Genomic DNA, 23,447 nt, shown 5'->3' on the forward strand with positions numbered 1-23,447 from the left:
GGACTTTTGATACAAACCTCTCAAGTTTTTGTACAATGCAGCTCTCCAGCTTTGCTTCAGAATAGCTTTATTGAGAAGCTGCCGGGGACTGTGAGCATTGATCACAAATGCTGAGGATGCTTTTCCTTCTGCTGAGTAAGGGGGAGCAGAGCTGTGGTTATGTGGCAAACAGCAGACAGGCACATTACTCGCTGCATTAAGATATGCTTTGTTTGTATAATCTCCATCCAGAAATGAGCCTAATTGATTCTAATTGATTGGGTTATTGGTCAGCTTCGCTGCAGGAATTAAAAGCAGAGACGATACTTTAGCAGGTTGTTTTGGCCCTTCACTGGACATAGGCCTGAATTCACTTTATGTCTGACTTTGGGAGCTAGGTATGTAAATAGTAAAAATTTAGTGTTGCACCTAATGTCAAGCAAAAGGAGCTGCATGTATGGATGACTCTTTCTTGAGTGTACGGCCTCTTTCTGTCTTATATTGTCTGCGTGCGTCTGTGGATGGGTGCATGTGCGCAGCGTCTCCCTGTTTCAGGACATTTTTTCCCCACATCCCTGCAAAAATATTTCATTACTGCAACAAAAGAAGCCCATTAACTGCACTGTAAGAACAGAGTTCAACTGCTGTCCCCCATATTCACCATGTTTGTCTGCTTTTCTGGCCACTCTCCAGCTAATTTGATATAACAATGCTCCACAAAACCGCCTCAGGACTTTTTTTAGGTGACAGAAAATTATCAATGATGCCACATGCACAGCTGAATGTCAACACCAACTTGACTTGTTTATGAAATATTAAAGCAGTGAATTATGGGCACCATGCAGAACTTAATGATGATCGGAGTCATTATAACTTCAGCATCCTTTGTTTTGGCTAATGATTAAATTCCACAACTGCTGTATTCAATTTTGGAGAGACTGAATGTGTTTTTCTGTGTCTTTTGTATGAGTTGGCCGGATTACGTCGTCCATACTGGTACATTCTGGAGAAGAAGCTGGTTTGTATAAGGATATTGTGTTATCATTAGCCGCCATGTCACTGGGCTCAACATATTTGCTCTGGAGCTCTCTCATGCACTTAAAGATAAAGCATTATATGAAGGCGCAATGTTTTTGGTAATAATATTTGGGCCATTTTTAGATCCAGGAGAGCAGTCGCTACATAATGCAATATTTCTATACCTGCAGTTTTTTATGATATCAAATATGTAAAATTAAAAAAAGGGCCTCCAGTTGAAACTTTTGTCTAAATTTGGGGATTTTCTCTGAAAATGTAACACGAATGTTGCATGGGTTCATAGAAATTAAAAATCCTACCAAAAAGTCTTAAAGTCACAATCAGTAAAAGATTCACTTTATTGGTATAGTTTTCAGATATTTACAACATGCACACATAATGGTGTGAAAAAAAAGAAGAAAAAGATGATCTGTGTACAACCTGGCACGACTTCTGACATTATCTCCCTCTCCTGTGTCACCAGGGTGTCGCCTCATCAATTATTGAACCACTACTTCATGGTAATACATAATTTCTTATCAATTATTCATGATAATGTGTGTGTAGTTTACTTAATTGTGTTATTGACTATCAAAAGTAATTTCCTGAAAATCCTCAAGGACGCAAATTGAATCAGCAACTACTGGTTGTGTGCACTGCGGTTAAGTATTCTCAGTCTGATCAGTCGATCTTATAGTCAAGAGTCATTCTAGTGAGGGGAGATATTTAAGAATAATGAATCAACAAATATATTGCCCGTGATAAACTACGTTGTGAAGAGCCCTGAGGTGATGACAGATGATATTTTTTCAAATGTAAATCCAACATTAACAAATAGCATATATCATCTTTAATGGGGTTTATTAAAAATAAAAATAAAAAAAAGGCTCGCAGAGAGGAGGGGTGAGCGCAAGCGTTCCTAAAAGTAAATAAATAATAAGAGTCACGAATGCTCTCCTCTCCCAGCTTTAAAGGAAGCTGATAAATAATGTATTAGAACAGATGGCTGGAGCGAGAGGCAACAGGAGAGGAACATGAGCGAGTACATCTTTAATTGTTTTAAAGAACATGTCACAACAGGACTGGTGTGTTCCCTGTCTGCTGGCACTACAGATGTGCTAACAGAGTGGAAGGGACAACTGCCGCTCTCTCGCTGAGTCTGCTTTAGCCTGCCTGGGGTTCACACATAGTCTAGCACATGTACACATTTACACTTAAAATGCCTGATTAATATTAAAGTGCACTTTCACTTTTAAACTCAAAAGAATGAGAGGCGATTGCTTGACCTGATGCCATAAACAATATATTGCCCAAAATCCTGCAAAACTCTTCACTGTCCTGCCAGCCATTTGCACACTTACAGTTTACATGCATTAATGTTTACAAGGTAACCACCAGACCTCCTAATGAAAATGAGAGGAACAACATCAGGATTATTTAAATTCACATTATCAAATATGTCTTTGTCGCACACATATTGTATCTATGTAAGTCCATCGAAAGAGTCCAAGAGCGCATGAAGACAGATAATAGATCCAAAAACCACAGTTGTGCTTTTATGAGGGAACGAGGCCCCAGTTACTGAGCATTTCTCACAATCATAACTTACTGTCAAATAAATAGTTAAATGTTTTCATCCACACAGTGTGATATGAGAAAAGTCCGTCCCAGGCTGTTTCTGGAGTCAGTCATTTGTGCTTAGTTTCTCATACAGCCAGGGTCGAGTAGTTACAGCAGGCACAGTCACACAGATTTAGAGTATCGGTACATCCACGTTTGTGTCCAGCGCCTTCACTTTTTCTCCAGTGGTTCCTTAGGGCAGTGAGGGTGCTTGTCAGGACTGCTGCCCAGGACTGGGACCTTGGAGGCCAAGGTGGGACTGGAGCTATCTCCCCCTCTTCCGACAGCGCCTGACACCTCAATGGGAGGACCCACCGAGGGTCTTACCACCCCAGCTGCGCTCACGCCGACTCCTGACAGGACTCCCACGCTGGCACCTGGTCCGGTTGCTGCACCAAGCAGGTTAGCAGACTGCAGCACTGCCTCAGAGTGCTCACGGGCCTTCATGCGCAGGGCGGCCACACTGGCTGTGCGGTTACCCTGACAACCATAGGGTGGCAGGAAGGACAAGCCCATGGGGTCCGAAACGCAGCACGAGCACAAGCCATTACCTGAAAAATGAGAATCAGTGGAATTTGTGATAAGACAACTTAAAAAATAGATCTTCATCATCTTTATTACCATCTTTATTCATCAGTTAACAAAAATCATATTTACCTTTCAGAGTGGCGACCTGCGAGAGAGCCTGGGCATAGGTGGCAGAGTTAAGGAGGGTGCCTGGTAAGCAGGATGGAAAGAAGGGACCACCAGGACCCACTGTCCTGTTGATACTGGAGAGAGAACAAATACTTAATTAAGTATTAGGAATTACTTAGTACTTAAATATCCAGGTATAACTTTAAGCAGACAATTTATTCTAGTAATATATATCTAGAAATATCTACAGCTATTTCCAAAATACACTAATGAATTAGAATTATTGACTAACGATATGGAGCTTTCTCCAGAAGTTAATGTTGGCTATCAGAGTTTTGAAGAAAAAAAAAAATTCTAGTCTGGCCGACAGTGCTTCACAAATTTCCCCTTTAACAGGACGCTGTTTCACTAAGATAACTGTGACGACGGTCGTCTGTCTGTCTCTTCTCACCTTGGCTGCATCTCCAGTGGTTCTTTCTGTTTTCTGCCCTGGTCCACTGGGGACTGAGAGTTGATGCTGCGAGATGGAGGAGTTCCCTCACTCATCTGCTCTTTCCCTCCTTCAGGGTCCGAGCTCCCTCGCTCTGTCTTCCTCCACTTTGCTCTGCGGTTCTGAAACCAAACCTGCATTTGACAAAAAAAATAATATTAATTAAAAATGTGAAAAAATAAAAAAGTACAACAAATTAATTAAACCATAAATTAAAACTGGAATTCTAAAATGGGCCTAATGACACATCAATAATTTCAGTTTAATTCCTTGGATTTAGGCTTGTAATCTAACTTGCGTAATATTGAGAGAAATTGAAACTACATTAAATATATATATTCCCAATTTTTGAAATCTTGTTAACAGTAAAGTTAAAAGAAATATTCCCTACTTCCTTTGTTCTGTGACCTCTCTTATCAAGTGGCATTTGAACCTGTCAAAGCAATGCTCTGATTTCCCACAGTCCCTGACTTAGCCCCAAAACCTTCAGCATCCACAGAGCTGAGAGCACATATAGCCAAGTTCTGGTATCTTAATCGAATGAAGGTCAGTGCCTATAACAACATTTAATTGAGCAATTTTTCATTATCATATTTTAATGACTTCCCACTGACAGTTGTGCTGCCCAAGAGAGAGGCGGCAATGATGAAGTCGTTTATTTCCCTATTTAGTGATTGTTTGACAACATCAGATTCGATTAGGACTTGGTTCTAGCAGGCATTAATCATGATGTGTGAATGGAGGTTAGAGTCGGTGTGCATGTGCTCTGCATCCCTGCTATTGTACCGGGGGTATAAATGATGTCAACAGCCAAACAAAACACATGCATTCATTCGGCATAAAGAAAGGACAACATTTTGGTGGCAGGACAACAATACAGCCGATGGACTTATCTCACCCCTGCACCTTCCAGCTAGAAGTCGCGCCCCCCCACACACACCCATCTCTGAATGGGCTATAATTGCTCCATTAATCTCAATTTGCGGCGTGCTCTTAATGCGGGGGAGGCCCATTGACACTTTACACACAAAAAAGAGGGGGGGGCAACAACACTACAACAGAAAGGAAATTTATTTTCTAATAATAATGTAAGTTTAATATCCCTGCATACTGCGGTGGATTCATGTTCAGATTTAATAATAGGAATGTGGTAATCGGATTAGGAGGGGAATAATTTGTTTACAATCCCTAATTTACAGCGCTGGATTCCATTATCAACCCAGCCATTGGGTTTAAGCGATAGTAAGATGACCCTGGGGAACAAAAGGCAAACTATTATATTTCCCACAATTAGATCTGCGCGCACAACAAAACCCAAAAGCAAATCTGGAATGCAGGAAATTACATACAGGACACATAACTTAATTACATCTGGCCAAGTTTATAACCGCGCATATGTGCAGGGCAGGAGCGGAATATAAATTGGCACATTTAAGGTGCATGCTTGCCCATTTTTTCTTTTATGTACGCGCGTGTGTGATAGGATCAGGGAGATAGGAAAGGGGAGTTGTGGAGGCTACGGACTTTGCCCTCTTTTAAAACACGTTTTTTCTCTCTCTCTTTTCTGGCTGTGTCACGAGAACGAGATCTGCGCGGATGATGTATTCCTACCTCAGAGACGCGGACAAATTAGTGAAGAACATTATCGCTGGTTAATTATGAATGACCGATTAATCAAGCTAATCTAATATTCACCATTATGTTGATGTTATTAAAGTGCATAGCCGGAATGACAGAGTGCCTTAATTTACCCTCTCTTGCATGGTCAAACGTGCCCAGGACACACCACTGCTGCAGCCATACCTGCACCCTGGCCTCGGTCAGGTTGATCTTCATTGCCAGCTCCTCCCGCGTGAACACGTCCGGGTAGTGGGTCTGGGCGAAAACAGCCTCCAAAGCCTCCAACTGCACATTGGCAAAAAACAGAGGGCAGACTTTTAATTATTAAAATGATTTGCCAGTTGATTTGAATATAAGCAGACTATTCTCTTTCTTTCTTTCTTTCTTTTTGTAAAGAGACATAGTGAATAACGCTAAATAAAGATGTCAAAGATTAGCCTGTAATTGTAAGTACTTACAGTTAAATACACGCGTGACAATCCACAATTATAATAAAAATAATCAACAGATCTTTCGTCGTCTTCTATTTTCATATGATTTTATGGCATCATTGCCTCTGGGCTTTTGGAAATAAATTTAGGATAAAGGTTTTATTTTATTTTTTATGTCTGTGGTGAATATCAGGGAAATTCCCCCTGCCTTAAAATAGAAAACTTGCCCAACTTTGTATTTATTTCCTCCTCATGTTGAAAGCTAGAGCGCCCTACACCTGCTTTGCTTTAAGAGAAGTTTCAGCTAGGCCCATTTCTTTTTCTCTGATTTGCATATAGCCTATATATATGTGTGTATTTTTTTTTTATTTGTTCTGGTAAATAATTACCTGTTGCAAAGTAAATGTTGTTCTGTTTCTGCGCTGTTTCCTACGTAGAAATCCATCGTCAAAATCAGTTGGGGCGTGGTTGCCAAATCCGCCTGAATTCACTGAAAAAAGAGAGAGAGGGAAATTGGAAACAATTCAATCACTTAAAATAATAATAATAATAATAATAATACTGCTTTAATAAGGAGTTAATAACTTCATGATGTATTTAGGTAAGTTCAGTGATAAAAGTGATAAAAGAAAGGCTATAAAAATACAAATATTAGCCAAAGCAGGCACATTTTGTGTTTCCATTAGTTGCATGAAACATTGACGTTAGGTGTCTAAGGGGAACCATGGCGGACTAAAAGCCATGACACCCAACATCTGTGCCCGGGACAAAACGCCCCTTCTGCCCCGGGGCCAAACCACCAGCTCTTCTCACCAAAAGAGAGCAGAGAGAAAATCAGACTTAACCCTTTACATACATACATGAATTTGTGTGGGGAAATATACCGGCTGCTGTTTTGGACTTGTATAAATATTACCAGAGATGCAATAAGCAACCAACAATTTCAAGTTAAAATTTGAAAAGAGTGTTTTACATGCGATATTCAGATTCACAACCGAAACAGTTTGACTTACCTAGTTTTAGTTACATATTACCACGACATAAAAAATACATTTTATAAGTCGGTGTTGTTTTAATTAACAATTACTAACAACACATTGTGTTAAATGATTATATTATAATGATTTAGAGAAAGTAATGATAAATTCGGGCCCATTCTCAAGTCTCCGACAGCACACACACACTTTACGCGCAGAATCACCGCGCGCTGTCTAAACATCACAAAAGTTTACAGAGAACAACTTTAAGAGTAACGTTAGAAATAATCCGTAGCTGGAAAAAACAGCGAGACAGCGAACTTACGCGTGTTGGAGCGACAGCACTCTCCGTCCAGCTGAGGTGGACAGTGGAAGTAGAACATCTTTGCGCGCTTAAGAGACTCCGAAACGGAACCTGGAACAAAGACAAAAGTTTCAGCTTAAACCCACAGACCTAGAATAATGCAGATTTGTGACGGGAGCAACAAAAACACTCTTAAACCGTCAGCAGAAGATGCGGAACCGCGCGGGATTTGGCGAGATTCAAAGTTAATGTGTGAGAGCATCTTACCTGCGGTGAGGATGCTGATGTGAGTGAGTTAGCGCTTCGGAGAGAAGTGGCTGCTGCACTTCCACCGACTCTCTGCCTGGGAGTGTCCAGATCTCTCTGTCTCTCGCTCCCCCCACACTCTTTCTCTCGCTCCTGCAAACACACACACTCACACGCACCCCCACACACTACTCACTTCTCTCTCTCTGTCTGTCTCTCTATTTCTCTCTGGGAGTGTCCAGATGTCTCTATAACTGTATAACTGTCTACAGAGTGTTAAGGCTTTCAGCTAGTGTCGCAGAATCTCACGCCTAATTGGTCCTAATCGGATTATCACGGCTTTGTCTTTCTCACCCCCAACCCCTGGTGTGTGTGTGTGTGTGTGTGTGTGTGTGTGTGTGTGTGTGTGTGTGTGTGTGTGTGTGTGTGTGTGTGTGTGTGTCAGAGAAAGACAGAAAGGAGGAGAGGAAAGACATACCCGGGGTGGCAAACGGCAGCTCTGCTCTGGTGCCAAAAAAATTCATCACAAGTGATTGTTATTCCAGAGTCAAGCATATTCCCTAACCATAAACATGCACACATACCCACTGCACTTTTTATTTGGTTCTTTCATATATTAAAAAAAGCAGGATGACTGCTTTTGGGTTTTAGATTGACTGTCGGGTGGTTTAATTGCTCGTCAGGGTGTGTTAGGGGGTCCACTTTACAAGGGTTTGCGCATGTAGAACACTCACAAGGCCAAATTTTTGATTTTGTTCACAGCAAGGGGTCCAGCGATTTATTTCGCTTCCTCAGATAAATGATCTGCTGCGGGACCCTTTCAATTAGTTTTAAAGCGCATCTGGGACGGCAGAGCGCAGACGCCATGCGTCTCTGAGGTGGAGGCAAAATGAGGCTTCGAGAAGCAGCTGAAATTTAGAAGAGGAGTGCGGGATTGGACTAAACCACATAAAGTGCAGAAAATCCCTTCTAATGGCGCGTAATTGGTTCTGTAATATCATTACAGGCGGATAATGGCCAGTTACAGGGCCCCGCGCTATTAAGGGTTTCCCTGGCGTGCAGCGTTTATGTTATTAAAGGGGGAATATAATGATATTTTAGTTATTAAATGCGCGTAATTAATTTATGCACCACTGAAAATAAAGTTGTTATTATGACCTCGGTGAGGTGCGTGGAGAAAATTGAAATCAAATAACGGTTGATAACTTTATCCCAATATTTGGTCTAGACAACTCTTGACAAGAGTGCAGGCCTTAAGTGTGTGTGTGTGCTTCCTGTCAGCGCCTTTCCTCTCCATCCTCTGATGATTGCTTAAAAGACTAAATGCAATTACTCCTCATCTCCGTAGGTCGAGACACATTTACAAATAAACTTTAACTAGTTCAGGTTTTGCAGATTTTGCATAAGCCGTCGACTATTTCAGGACCCTGGTCAGCACCACAGTTAAATAAAAGGTATGTCAGCTTTTCAGTCCAATTTTGAGTTATCTTGTTATTTTAATGTCCTCACATTTACCTGTGTTCTTGATTCAAAACTGTCCCACATGTCTTTTGTAACCTGCAAATAGTTTGGCATATATTCATAATCATAAATCTTCCTTTACATCTGTGTATTTTTGAAATAACAAAGCCAGAAAAGCAGCCATCAGATTTATTGCATACAGTACATGCAAGATATGGAATTGCATTTATTTTTTTAATATAAAACACCGTTTTTAAAATGCCTGCAAACAACGGAGAGGCAATATTAATTTGTTTTGAAGTGACCAAAAACCCCTACAGTGTACAAGAAAGTTTATTATAAAATCTACAAAAACCTTTAGTGAGGTATAAAATGGCACCCTATTCTTAAACTTAACAGAAAGTTGGTATAATCTGACATCGCTGAGGTTTTTAAGAACAAAGTTTGAGAGTAAACGCATATCTGAATGATATTACACCGTTTTAGTCAAATCAAAATAAATGAATTCAAGTATTACCAGGTACAAGCAACAATGAAAAAAAGAACAGAACAACTGCCAAACTCAATCACAGAAACTACCTTCAAGACTTGCTTAACTAATTATGATTTCATTAGGTAACCCAAGACTGTACGGCAAAATGTCTTTCCTGAACGCAAGCAACAAGAAGGTTGCAAGACAACAACTGTAAGCTTGAGCTTGAAGGGGTGTTTAAATGTTCTTCCCTCAGCGAAAGCTCTCTTTGAGTCTCCAGATGCCCTCCTGACCAGAGGTCCTATGAAAGTCACAGATACTCCTGAGTAGTTCTCTGAAGACAGGAGCCTGTTCCTGGGTCAGTCTCGGTTTGAAATACTCGAGCACTTCCTGGGTGGTGGCTTGTCCGTCCACACTCGCCTGGAAGGCTACAAAGTTGCGCAGATCCACCAACAGCTCATCGTGCTCAGTGGGCGGAGCAGCAGGAAGACTCCCTGCAGCTCCCGAGGCATCCTCCTCCTCCTCTTCTGGTTCTTCTCCCCTGGAGGGCATGCTGAGGTGATTACGGGCCTTCATCCGGGCCAGCAGAGAGGAGGATGACAGCGGGGTGGAATTCAAGTCACTTTCTGCACCCTCCCCGCTAAAATGAGCTCCCGAACCTGGTTTCTTTGACACAGACTTCTTTATAATAGCAGCATCCTAAACAAAAGAAATCAATGAATACACCCAAAAATGGCATCAGAAATGAAAAAACACAGAGTAACATCTTTTAATGAGAACCTGGCCATTACCTTGCATTTGGTTGAAGTGGGAACAGACTGAACAGAAGGTGTAGCTAAGAGAGAATTCTTCTTTTGTCCAAAGCGTTTCCTGAGAAGGCAAACAAGAGAATGCCTTAAATACATTTGAGAAAATGATAAGTTTGTTTTAAATTAAATTAGTGAAGTTCTAAAAAAACAGAAAAAGAAAAAACCCCACCGTGTCAGTGTGAGACTACATACTTTGCAGGGGCAGGAGGAGTTTTGAAGCGCAGTCTGCACTGCTGCCGGGAAATTTTAAGAGCTTTAAGGGCATCTTGAGCCACCTTATTGGCTTCTGCTTCCACAAGAACATAGTCAGGATTGGAAGACTCTATGATGGTGTCATGCTGCATCACACTGTGAATACCTGAGAAACACCATGGAAGAAAAGAACAGCACATTTGAAAATAAGAAAAAGAAGCTTGCCGTTTCGCAAATCTTGTATATAAAAATTTCTGATACTGCAGACGGTACAAAACAAACAAACCAACCAAAAAAAACTTCTACCAGATTTCTTGAACAGCTTTGCCAAGACATAATCGTCTGATTTCTTCTGGTCCTCTGCTGCATTGTCTTCGCTCTCGGATTTCTTAAATGTTCTTTTCTTTACCAAATGAGAGATGCGGTGGCCTTCGAATCGAGCATCCCGGGAGCGCTTGTGTTTCTTATGTTTGCGTTTGTTCAAGTCGTCCGAGTCACAGTGTTTCCTCTTCTCCCTGTGTTTCTGTGGGCTGGTCCGGGCAGAGTTTTTGTCTCTGTGCTGGTGAAAACTGGCTGAGTTTGAGGTATTTGTGTCTGGTTTGGCTGCATCACAGTCGCTGTTTTTATTTTGTCCCGCAGGCGCTATATCTACAGCATCCTGGTTGGTGCTTGGACTGTCTATCGGGACATTTTGTTTACCCTGAGAGTTTTTACTGCATGGAGACGTACTTCCGGCCCTTAATGTAGGAGTGTGCGTGCTGTCTGTACCTGTATTAATGAAGGTTGCTGAGGAGTGTTTATGTGCATGGCTGCTGTGATTTACTTTGTGTGATGGCTTTGGCTTTTCGGGTTTTTTGGGCACTTTGATGTCAGAACCTGTGCCTGTTTTTAGGGAGAAATAAACCAAAGTAAATAAAATTAAATCCCTCAAGCTTATTTTAACAACCCAATAACTGGACAATGAAATGTTTCAACAGACCTGCAAAAATAGCACTTGTCTCTGTTCCCTGACCTCCATCTGGATCAGCTAGAGTAAACAGCTCATAGATGTCATTTGACTTGAAGAACCGTCGCTGTTTGGGATCCTTCAGTACTCGATTGGTTAGGAACTGTTTGAAGATTTGCCTGAATTACAGCAGATAAAATACAGAATTACATACTTGAATGCAAGCTGCCATTTCAGCTCAGCATGCAGTCCTGATCCCCTGTCACCACAGAGTAGTTTGGCTGATGGATGAGCACATTAGTTAACCTCACCACTGTAGGTATCAAAACACAATGCCTGCAGTTTTTCCAACTTGCTTTCTGAAAGCACTTTACAGACAAAAAAACAAACAGAGCAACAGTTTAGAAGTCCTCAATTGGCCATTTAATAATGCAGGAATGCTTTTCAATTACCTAGAACCGGGACAGTGCAAGTACTAATATAGCAGTGATGTAAGCAATTAGTCACGTCATTGCCAATACTCATGAATGTGTGAAATCAACAGAAAGAAAACTGAAACAAAAAGGCTCGGTGAGAGAAAACACAATGGCCAACAGAGGATTTTGTTTTTGCAATTGAATATTATCCTTATAAAGTGCTTAGAAAAGTAAACTGCTGTCTGACCTGTGGTAGATTTTCTCTTCAATGGTCCCAGCAGTCAGCAGTCTATAGATTGTTACTTGCTGCTTTTGACCGATCCTCCAAGCCCGTTCGCGAGCCTGCGAGCAGCGTAACACATTCAGAGCAAATGATTAAACCGAGCATTCAGTGAGAAAGGAGGAAAAGCGATGTTACAGAGCAGCAGGTGAACCAGGCAACAAGAAATTGGAAACGCATGAAAAGCTGGCATCCAACAAGAAAAAAAAAAGTAGGCAATTTAATGTGACAAATCACAACTCTAAGGAACATTAAGACTCACATGAGAAATAATTCACTGAGTCAATGTTTTTAATTATTTTACGTGTGGCTGTCTAACCTGCGTGTCAGTACTGGGGTTCCAGTCTGGGTCATAAATGATGACTCTATTGGCTCCAGTCAGATTGACTCCCAGACCTCCGACTTTAGTGGTCAACAAGAAGATAAAAATGGATTTGTCCTGAAAAAGAAAAGAAAAGAGAGAAGCAGAGAAAATACTGGTGATTAATGAACCCAATCTGCAATTTCATACTCTCTTTGATAATCACTTTCGGCTATAATCCTGTAAAAAAAAAATTTCATTAGTAAATTGTTAAAATTTAATGCAAGTAAGATAACAATCTCCTGCTCTCAAATTATTCTCAAATTAAACCCTATTTAAAGACGATAAAACAGCTTTATCTAAATGCAGTGTATGTTGATCAGATTTAGTATTAGATACAACACATTTTTAAAAAGTTTTAGTTTTAAAGAGTGCTTTAATGCTAAGTGATATTTCAACATCTTCCACACACAGAAAATTGAGCACATCCACTTTGAACAACAGATTTTCATCAATTAGCGTCCCCACCTCGGGGTGAGAAGGATTCCACTGAAGCATTTGGTCCCTCAGGGCAGGATTTTCATTGGAAACACATACAGCCATTAGAGATGACTAATCCTTACCTCATTGTAGCGAGCGATGAGAGGCTGTCGGGAAGATATTGTAGTCGTGCCGTCCATTTTCAGGTACGAGTAGTTATTCTCCCTTACAAACACCTCCAAGATGTCCAGCATCTGGAAGGAGTGGGAGGATAAAGACAGCAGAAAGAGGAGATAAAGACGGGGAAAGAAGGGCTGAGGTTTGGATTATCTCTAAAAGGATTAGAGCAGATTAATATTACATGGACAGAGATACCGACAGGGAGGGTCTCAGGTTCCCTCTGAGGTATAATCTCATTGGTATTGACTGCAACAGCTGGGGCCTCCATCACATATACACACTCTCTCACTTCCTCACTTTTTCCTTCTGTCTCGCACGTTCACAGACACACTAAATTTAACAGGCTTATAGGTAGCTGGCAACACATGACACCACAATTTAAGATGTAAAGGAGGAAAGAATTATCTTGGCTTTACAAAAATCTTTTGTATTTATACAAACCACTGTTAATGCGTCTTTAATACTGGTGATTATTTCAGGAAAGTGTTCCTCACCTGTCTGGACTGAGTGAAGAGCAGGACTCTGTGGTCCTGTCTGAACCAGAGACGTAGCAGCGACTCCACAACAATCAGCTTGCCCGAGCGCTTCCAAAAGCCAAAGTGTTCCTCTTCAGTTAGCTGGTCCTCAGGGATTCCTCTCAGTATCCGGGGTCCGCCTGAGAAAAGGTCCGGGTGGTTACAGATCTTACGCAGAGCTATCAAACCTGAGAACACCTACATGAGACAAAAAGAAAAAGGAGATTCCTTCATGAACGCTGTCAGCAGAACTGATGTCAACTTTGATAAATTTACAGATTTTTACTGTGTTGCACCTTAAAAAAATCTACAGGAATGAGTTACATAATTTATTTAAAGACAATTTAGCCAGTTTTCCTGATGAAGGCCCAGTGGTCACTGCATTAGTAATGGTGGTTAATGGACTGAGAGTGACCACTGAATACGTCTGTAAGAGCACGCACGTGTGTGTATATGCATAATCTGTGGTCACCTCTAGCTCTCCAACCACGTCCATTTGGTCAGTGGTGATAAATGGTAGTTTCTCTCTCAAGGGTTTCACTACTGTGAGAAACACAACTGTACAACCTTCTCGAATTGAACCTCTTAAACAATACCAAAGTCAAGCTATTAGGGGTTTAACATAATTTACATGGCAAAAATAATTTCAATTCCACAGATTCCACTTAAAGGTGGGGATCTTTAATTGTACGAGAGTTGATAAAAATCCACACAATGTCTCTGTGAGAGGGAGGTAAACGGAAATGCCTCTGTTAGGTGGTTAAATAATGCATGTCTTGTTCCAGGAAGTCTTCTACTTTCTTATCCTCGTAAAGTGTGTGTCAACCAAACACAAAAGCAGAACACAAACTATGAAGGCTCACCTGCATGTCCCCATTTAGTATTTGGTAGACCTCTTTGGAATCTAAGAAGCTCTGATACACTTGACGCTGCTCTGCTGTCAATCTGCAAAACAGAACCTACACACAGACACAAACACACACAATAGAGGGCAGTGTAAGAGTTTATAATGAGCAGTGAACATCCACTTTAAAGCCCCTTGATGAAGTGAAGTGTTTGAGAAGAGAAATTAGAAGGAAGCAACGGCTTTTTTTGAAGCCACCGGTGTCCTGAGGGACTGACTTAATGAGCAGAAGTGGACTGAGAAGTCCACCAGCGTCAGCCGCAAGGACAGACCAGAGACCAGCCGCCTTAATGAATACCTGCTTCTTTTACTTTACTGGGACTTTATTAGCTGGTTTCACCTGACAGGGGCCATGCACATTCATCAAATACTCCTTAGATGTGGCACATAATAGTCACATCCAATCAGATAAACATCTCCCCTGTTAAGAGATGCAGGCGTTAGACGCTGTTCAATACTTAGAGCAGGGTCAAGTGTCTTAGAGTATGATGAATACCTGTTCATTTTTGTCAGGTAAGGAGAGGTTAGCCTTGACGTCTGCCTTCATTCTTCTGAGCAGGTAAGGATTTATGGTGTCCCTCAGCACACATGCGCATTTAAATGCTGTCTGGACCTTAAAAAAATAAATAAAAATCATACCTTTAAGGATAAACAAACTGCTTTAAAACAAAAGGAACCTTCAGGTCAACATGCAAAGCAAACACATACACACTCCTGTCAGCGCTCATGTTTCCTAAGGCATGGCTGTTGTTTGGCCACTCATCTGCTATCTCTCATCACCTCATGTTGCTGTCCCTCTAAGCGGTACAAGCCATTCAACATTGATCTGAGTGCTGCTGGTCTCGAGGGACACAGCCTTCTTTCATCAGTGCTGCTGGCCAGTTCCAGTGGAAACAGAGGGGGAGATTGAGACACACTTGGTCCACACTAGAAGCCCCACTGCAAATGGCCTGCTAAACTGTATGTAGGGTCAGTGCTAAAAGCCAGTTAGTCTTTTAAACATTAACTCACTGGGGATCCACGGGGGGGGGGGGATCAAAGACACCCTTGGCAAAGCTGGAGGGGACAATAACATGGTGGTATCTTGAGCTCAATGGGGTAAAGTGGAGAGGAAAGAAAAAACAAAAACGAGGAAGGCAGCAGATGATCCAGTGATCTCGGCGCAAGCTGTTGAGTGGATTCACATGGGGCTGCAAATGCATGCCTCAGTAATAGAGCCTATATGCACATGCTCATAAAGCCCCACCTCAAACACATATGTTTTTTTTAAAACATACATCTAGTTGAACATACATGAACTTTATGTATCATCTCAGGGCCTGTTTTGCTGCTCTGAGAATATCGAGAAGAAGATAAGGCAGCAGAGCTTTGCCCTCTCTGACCATTTAATAACATTAATAATTAGTAAAGGTTTTTATTATCGACAGCGGAAGAAGCATCAATAGCCATCTTAAATAATTAAATCTATTCAGTCAGTGAGTTATTAACGATTGGACACTAATGACAAAGGGCTACAATTTAGCTCCCCGCCTTTCTACTTTAGCCTCTCCCTCTCTCACACACTGGGGATGCACACAAGTTTTCTTGCATGGGCCTACATTATCGTGCACTGCACCTAATGGCTTCCATCAAGCTTTCCAAAACTGTGCATACATGAATAGAAGGTATTTTCAAATTAGCATAGCCCATTTATGCTCCACCCTTATGATACAGTTACAGAAATAGTAGAGTTGTTGGATTAACTGGCTCCTGTCTGGAATGATATTACCATTACAATAACATTATTCCACTTCAAAAGAGGGAAAGGACACACAACCAGAACTGAAATAAATTATTATTTCACAATTTTGTGTGTGTACCTGTACAGGAGATGCATTGCTATATCCACCCATAGTAATTGGCACGGAGAACTGCTCCATAAAAACAGGCAATGTCCCCAGTTTGCCGGGGAACACAAAATCAAACAGAGACCACAGCTCCTTCAAATTGTTCTGCATTGGTGAGCCTGACAGGATGAATCTGTGAGGAGTGCGAAACTAGAGAAGAGAAAATTTAAAAAAATTATTAATTAATTACAACCGCATGAACTTTGCTTATGTTGATGCATGTGTCCATGAGTATATAATACCTGTTTGCAAGCAACAGTAACTCCAGCATTTGGATTCCTGATCTTATGACCCTCGTCCAATATAATGTAGTGCCAGTCGTAGAGCTGTAGGGTTTCCTGCATGTTCCTCACAGCTGAATATGAAGTGATAAGGATACCATGACATGCTGCTATTTCTGGAATGAGCTTTTCCTGCAACATGGGGGAAAAAAGCAAAGACACAAACCTTAATATGTAAACCTTAATATAAACCAGTGCAGTTATTAACCATGTCTAGTATCATATACTTCAAAGAATGTACCAAGTAGGGCATCATTATCAATGTGGCTTTAAAAAGAGGGAAAGAGTGGGAGGTAAGGTCAGGAGCTAATACTGTAAACAGAACTCTAGTGCCCCCCAGAGGGAAAAAAAAGATTGTATAAAACTCATGAACAGCTACCTTGTTGCTAGTGAAGGACCCAGTTTCATGTAAGACTGCCACTCGGAAAAGAGGCCACCAGGTATGAAACTCCTTCACCCACTGGTGCATGACTGTAGCTGGGCACACAATGACTGTTGGACCCAGACCAGCATACCTACAGCGAAACAAACACCACAGACACGTGTTTAATCGAAAACCAGAGATTAAGATGGGTAAACAATGGAACTGTGTTCATTAAACTTTGGATAACCTGAGCAGGCTTCAGTAGCAAATCACAGCCATCATTTTTACAGTGTAAAATAAAAGGTCTTTTCCCTATTAAGTAAAATAATGTATATATGCTTAGATTGCAATGACAATATATGATGCATTCAAGGATGAGGAACAGCGCACAGCGGAATGATGCAACTACAAAGCCTTGTACTTACAATAAATCAAAGAAAGTGTGTGGAGATATCCTCAGCTCCACTGTGAAAATCTACAAGAACTTTGCCAAACACACACACAGGCACGCACAAAAGATACACTAATGGGCTGGTATGAACCTCTGCCTAGTGGAAGCTATTGATATTGGACCATAATTGAGTTTGCAAGCAATCAATTTGTGGGCGTCTATAGTAGACAGAGTATTGACCATTAGGGAAGCTCCACCCAATAAATGTACGAGTGTTGTTCGAGGAAGTAAAACCAGATTATCAGCAGCGCTCCGTCATGTTTTTGGCGGTTGATTTGTTGTCACCCACCTGCTCTACCCCCACCTCATGAGCCTGAAATTCATTTTAAGGGTTCACGCAGACACTCACTCTAACGCATTCTCACTTTCAACCCCCCCCCCCCCCCCCCCCCCACACACACACACACACAGAGTGTCAGTGTTTTCTCTGATGTCCGCAGTAAAAATAAATAAATAAAAAAAGTGAAGAGTCTGATAATTGAAACATGTTTAATAATTCAGATGAACACTCTCAAGTAGAAATCCCCCTAATCAAATATTCATACCATACAGACACACAGTCTCTGGACACAGTTTGTGTGTACGCATGTGTGTGTGCGCACACCTGTAGTTGGACCCTCTGGTTCTCAGTTTGCTGTAGCTCAGTCCAGCCAGAAAGCTGATGACCTGGATGGTTTTACCCAATCCCATCTCATCCCCCAAGATGCCCCCTGCCTGCTGACAGTGGAGTTCCCACATCCACCGCACACCCGTCTGCTGGTACCTGAAAAGGTCATTGACATGAATGCAAACACTTGAAACACATGGCTGTAACAGCAACCATGGACAATCCACATAAACACACATAAAGGGTTGCCAGTAATCTCATAGATCAGTGAACAAATAAATTTGCAAGGCTTGCTGATGAAATAATCATTATTTTTTCAGAGCAGTGACTGTGATGCAGAACAAAGTACACATATAATCTTTATGCGAAAAATGTTTTATTAGTCCTTGTTATCACTTGATAAAAGTGGCTCTATCTACATGCATGGATATTTAACATAACTCATTCCCATAATCAATGTTTCGGACTGAACTTACTTGTAAAGCTTTTTCCAGAGGAAACCAGGAACTTTGAAGCCTTCGTCAAATTCTGCATCGCTGTCATCGGTTAGCTCCTCACCCCTTTCTCTCTTCTCCTCCCTTTCTCGAAGACGCTGACGCTTCCATCTCCTGTTGAGAAAATTAATATACACTGATGAAGTGTTTGCACACCGATGTGATAAAATGAATTTCTTTATTTTAGTTAGAAGCTCACAACCGCAAGGGGTAAGCTCAGTGAGCCTGGGTGCTGAGAACAAACACCTGCTTCCTCTTTTAAAAAGATGAATACACTACCTGAACAACAGTGAAGAATTCAACCTGTTTAAACTTTCAGTGATGTATATTGCTACAGATGCAAAATGAAAACAACTAAGAGATCCAAACTAAATCAGACATTTCAAGTGAATATAGTGCAAACCTAAACAGGATAAGTGGAGACTGGATAGAAAGGTGTTCTATTTGCACCTCTCGCACTCCATGCGTTATTTGAGCATTTGTCTACACAGGTGTAAGGATAGCGAATGTTTTGAGTTGAAGGTATTTCCCTTGAGCGGTGAAACATCTACAGCAAAAAGGGAAATGTTAAAGGAAAACAGTTTTAATAGTGCAGGAGAGAGGGCAGTTAGAGGCACAGTCGTCGCACAGCAAATGAAGATTGATACAGACAATTAGTAGTGCGAGTTCCCCAGAAAGGTGTGAGGTACAGAGGATAAGAATCCATCTTCATTTGGGCCTGGTCCTGTCACCCTGCCACGAAACTGGTCCTTAAGCTAGGCCTGGGAGACCACACTCTCTAATTAAGTCAAGACTAAGCATTGGTTCAGTTAATTACACTTTTCTGCCCCCACTCCACCTCCCACCCAACTACAAATACCGCCCGCTCTAATAATATCATTCCACGTATAAGCTAGTCTCACCGTCCATGCCGTGTCTATGCTGTGGAATTGACATTCAGTCACTATAGTGTAGAAAAAGGACACATGCCAACACAATTTATTTGGCAGCTATAAATATGAAATCTCATTAGGGCTGCTCTTCCATTAATTTGAGCATTAGAGTGAGTGAGTGTATAAAACCATGTGCAGGAGGATAATTAGGCCAGTGTGAGAGCAGAGAGAGAAGAAGAGCAGGGAGTGAATTTGCTTAGTCAAGAAACAGCTGCCAATCTCATCTGGGATTAACTCTCTTTCTGCACTATGGAGCCAGCAGAAAAAGAGACAACTGCTTCCTCCTTAAGTAAAAGGAATAACAATAGCACACAGCACTGCCATTACAAATGTGATGCAAAGTAAAAGGAACAATCTGGTGGGTTTTTGAGCAAGGCATATGCAGGCATAAGTTGCTGCTTTCGTTTTGTAAAAACTCTGCACACCTTTGCACCCAACCACAGATCTAAACATGAGTTTAGAGCAATGTTAGTAGTGCATGATCGTACCTTATTCGCTGCCTATAATACTCCAGATCTCCATCATCTTTGTATTTTTTCGGTTTTCCCTTGTCATCATCCTCTTCATCTGTACTTTCAGGGTGGTATTCTTCCTCACTGTCACTTTTCTTTACTTTTTTCCTCCCTTTCCCTTCGGTTTTTCTCTTGTATGGTTTCAACTCATACTCTTCATCATCATCTCCAAAGCCCTCCTCCATGGCTTCTCTCTCCTCTTGGTCAGGATCTATTCCTTCATCACTGGGGAGGTACTCTGACCCCTCACTGTCTGTCTCCTCTCCTTCAGTGTGACGTTTTCTCCGTTGCTTTTGGAGCTGTGGCTCAGCCTTGGGCCGGGCCTTAGGATGGGCCTTTAAAGCAGTTACCTGGAGCTTTCGCATACGCTTACGCAGTTTTTTATCCTTGGAAGATGAAACAGTTCTTTTGGTTTTCTCTCTTGAATCTCCACCGGTTCCAACCCCAGAGCTTTTCTTCTTCTTAAGGAGAGGGACTCTCTTCCTCTCAGTAGCCAACTTGGCCTGGTCTGCCAGGTACTGGTCAAAAGCAGAGTTCTCCGCAAGCATCAGTTTTCGTGGCTCCTTCTTTACCTCCTTCTGTTGGATTCGGGTTCCAAAAGGAGTCATGTGACCTTTTCGGATAAGCTCTTCCCATTCGGTCTCCTGAGATGGCATAAGCATACTGCCCAACGTGGATGGTCCCGCTTCTGGTACAACACACACAAATACAGATTCAGAGATTTTCTTCACTGCCAGAATCAACACGAATGCCTACAGGAAAACTCTTCAGAAGGGTCTATTTATGTAGGAAATACTTCGGCTAGTGTGCAGGAAGTATGTGACTGCAGGTTAAATATGCACCGAATAACTCACGGAGCAGTCATGGAATATACTGAGAGCATAACCTTTATTACAACTGAGGACAAGTGTAGTTATGGGTTCTTTTTCACAGTACATGAAAATATTTCTTGCTAGCTTGAATTTTAGGTGTGAAATACATATTATGTGTATTGTTATGTGTGAAAACAGACTTGTGTAGCAACAAACAATACAAGAGGAGAGTTGTCACACCTATTTAAGCCTGTGTCAGAAGTGAAATCTGCTGAAGGCAGAAAGCAAATGGACACCCTGCTATTCTAATTAATGCACAGTAAATTTCCTTCATCAACCTAATATGGACCATAATCAGTGAATGCTACAAGTTAGGCATCTTGGCTGCCACAAAAATTGCTTCCACCCACTGATCAGTGGTTAATGTTTCCAGTCAGTACACAAAAACACGTTACCTTCCTCTCCATCATCTTCTGCCAAAAACTCAAATTCCACCCTTTGAGTGTCCTCTCCTCCCAGAATGGCTTGAAGTCGCTTCTGTTTGGCTCTGACTTTCTTCAGCTGTTTCTCCTGTATGACAAGTTTTTTCATCACCACAATCACACCATTATTATTATTATGTTATTACACCATCATCATATAAACCAGATTACTTTATTTTAAAACGTTACACATGTAGTATTTTACCTTATTTTCTTTCTGTCTTTTGACAGACTCAATCTTCCTACTGATGTCTTTACTGGAGGCTGCGTAAGGAGAAAGCTGCTCAATAATCTTGTTGATATGTTTTAAAGATGCTGTAACAGACCTGCAACACACATGATTAAAAGCAGAAGACTTATTAGTCCCTTGACGTTTTGCTACTTGTTAATAAAATTTTTTTTTAGTTTATAGCATCTCAACAAAGTAAGATGATTACTTCAACACAACACACACAAACCATTTGTGTTTTTGTTTTGTTTTTTTAAATTCCTGTACCTGACATCATCCAACACAGACTGATACTCCTTCTCGGCTTCAGCTTTAACAGCAGCCTGACTGGCCTCCTGGATCGCCTCGTCCACTTGCTGCAAAACACCTTGTTCAAGTATGTGCTGGTCATACACAGCCACACCAAGACCTTGGAGCTCATCAGCTCCCGAACTGGCAGAAGCTGCTTGGATGCGCTGTCGGTCAATCTGCAGCAATGCTCCAGACCTTTTCCCAGCTAAATGCACCAAAGATAACACATGAAATGATTTTATAAGGATATAATGACATTCTCCATCTCCTCTCTCAACATGCTGCACAGCTCACCGCTGTTGCCCTCCCCAGGTCCAGTATTGGCAGGATAGGCTGCAGCAGCCTCCGGGGCCTGACTGTTTTCAGGGAAAGTACAGACTGCTGAGCCGCCTGTAGCTCCATCCTCCTCCGTTCCTCCCGGGGTGAGGGCAGCACTAGCCGGGCTAGAAAGAGAGGAGGGCACCTGGTCCTCTGTACCGTCTACAGGCATAGTGAAGCAGCTGCCAGAAGTGTCAAACAGATGTCAAACAAGTCATTTAAGCCATTGTCTCGTCTAAGCTGTTAAAGAACTGCTTTAAATAGAGAAATAAAACTAAACAGTTATTGCTTGTCGCCTTTTTATTGCGTCCAAAAAGGCTGCGTTAACTCTGAACGGTATTATGTAATGATCGGAATCTAAACCAAGCTTATATCTATGGTTAATAACGATTAACGGAAGGGTCTTAAACTAATTATGTGAATGTGGAGGCTCGTAATGGGAAGAAATGAATGTAAATAATACCAATTTAAATTAAAGAAGGTACCACATTAGCGGTTAGACGCTGAGTTATAGGATAGGCATAAAACTGAAAGAAACGTTAAAGTCTCTCACAACCTATTGTTTACGTGGCTAGGCTAACCTGCTAAGCTAACAGTGAGCCGAACATCATCAGCTGTTCAGCTTCAACAAACAGAGGACGTTCAAAGGACCAAACATGTTCAGATATGTTCCTACTACAGCACCCACTGTTTCTCGCTGTTTGAGTAAAATCTGGTCCATTAAGCCCAGCGTCAAAGCGACAGTGACAATGAGATACTCACAAAACGTGCAGTTATACAACATCACTGGCTCGCTTTATGTCATATTGCTCACCAGCCGCTTCCTGGTTTCCGGTGTTAGTGAAGGCATCCGTTCAATGATTAACTTGCTGAACAGCGCCCTCTGCTGGTTGGCAGCAGCAGAGAACATTGCACTCTAGATGGCGCCACAAAACCACTTATTTTTGCCTTATCATTGGAGAAACTGTGAACCACATTTTCAAAAACAACTCTTTGCGTTTTTAGGGAACTACTTAGACACTTCAGTCATTATTAATATGCAAGAATGTGACAAATTAAAGGAAAATGCCGAGAAGATTGAAGATCTGGTGGGTCTGCTACCTGCTTTGCAGGCATTTTTTGTTTTGTCTCCTTAGAGGGAAGGATCACTGCAGATCAGCACAGAAGTTATGATCTTTATCTTGTGATAAAATTCTTTTTTGCACTAATGGCAGAGGATGACAATGATCCCATTTACAGGCACAAAGGATCACAGAGTGATGAGAACGTCATAAAATAACATGAATCATACACTATGACCCCGACAGTCATCAGACCTTGGCTTAACCGAACAATGATTGTTGATTTTGGATAAACATGTTAGGCAGAACTCTTTATCACTAAAATTAAAACACCAAATTAGGGCATTTTCTTTGGAGAGTAGATTTCTTGGGATTTGTAGAGTCACACAGAAACTTTTCTGGTGGCACATGGGGCTCCCACATGTTACTAAGACACTATATATTATGTTTT

At 41.5% G+C, this 23,447-nt stretch overlaps 2 protein-coding genes across 6 annotated transcripts; both read right to left on the reverse strand.

Moving 5' to 3' along the window:
• Positions 1–1,364: 1,364 nt before the first annotated feature.
• Positions 1,365–7,173, reverse strand: drgx (dorsal root ganglia homeobox). Its single transcript, XM_085476729.1, has 6 exons — positions 7,096–7,173; positions 6,183–6,283; positions 5,546–5,647; positions 3,704–3,876; positions 3,274–3,386; positions 1,365–3,167 (listed from the first exon to the last, which is right to left on the reverse strand). The coding sequence occupies exons 1-6, from the start codon at positions 7,151–7,153 to the stop codon at positions 2,788–2,790; spliced, it is 927 nt and encodes a 308-aa protein (XP_085332855.1). The 5' UTR covers positions 7,154–7,173; the 3' UTR covers positions 1,365–2,787.
• Positions 7,174–8,955: 1,782 nt separating this feature from the next.
• ercc6 (excision repair cross-complementation group 6) lies at positions 8,956–22,805 on the reverse strand. 5 transcript variants are annotated; one of them, XM_085477815.1, is made up of 22 exons: positions 22,750–22,805; positions 21,912–22,117; positions 21,594–21,822; positions 21,303–21,423; positions 21,071–21,185; positions 19,780–20,491; positions 18,342–18,473; positions 17,863–18,021; positions 16,823–16,958; positions 16,405–16,575; positions 16,136–16,312; positions 14,773–14,889; positions 14,236–14,331; positions 13,352–13,570; positions 12,821–12,931; positions 12,216–12,335; positions 11,864–11,958; positions 11,234–11,379; positions 10,561–11,136; positions 10,255–10,420; positions 10,045–10,123; positions 8,956–9,952 (listed from the first exon to the last, which is right to left on the reverse strand). In XM_085477815.1, exons 2-22 carry the CDS (start codon positions 22,105–22,107, stop codon positions 9,506–9,508), a joined length of 4,320 nt encoding a protein of 1,439 aa, XP_085333941.1. In that variant the 5' UTR covers positions 22,108–22,117; positions 22,750–22,805; the 3' UTR covers positions 8,956–9,505. The 5 variants fall into 5 exon arrangements, with proteins under 5 accessions (XP_085333941.1, XP_085333940.1, XP_085333942.1 ...); XM_085477814.1 differs by having other exon boundaries at positions 22,698–22,764; XM_085477816.1 differs by lacking the exon at positions 22,750–22,805 and adding an exon at positions 22,399–22,650.
• Positions 22,806–23,447: the final 642 nt, after the last annotated feature.

This window comes from Copadichromis virginalis, linkage group LG13 (assembly GCF_057382275.1).
Source record: "Copadichromis virginalis isolate Kocher_CV1m ecotype Utaka linkage group LG13, C_Virginalis_male_GT1.1, whole genome shotgun sequence".
Classification (NCBI taxonomy): Eukaryota; Metazoa; Chordata; class Actinopteri; order Cichliformes; family Cichlidae; genus Copadichromis; species Copadichromis virginalis.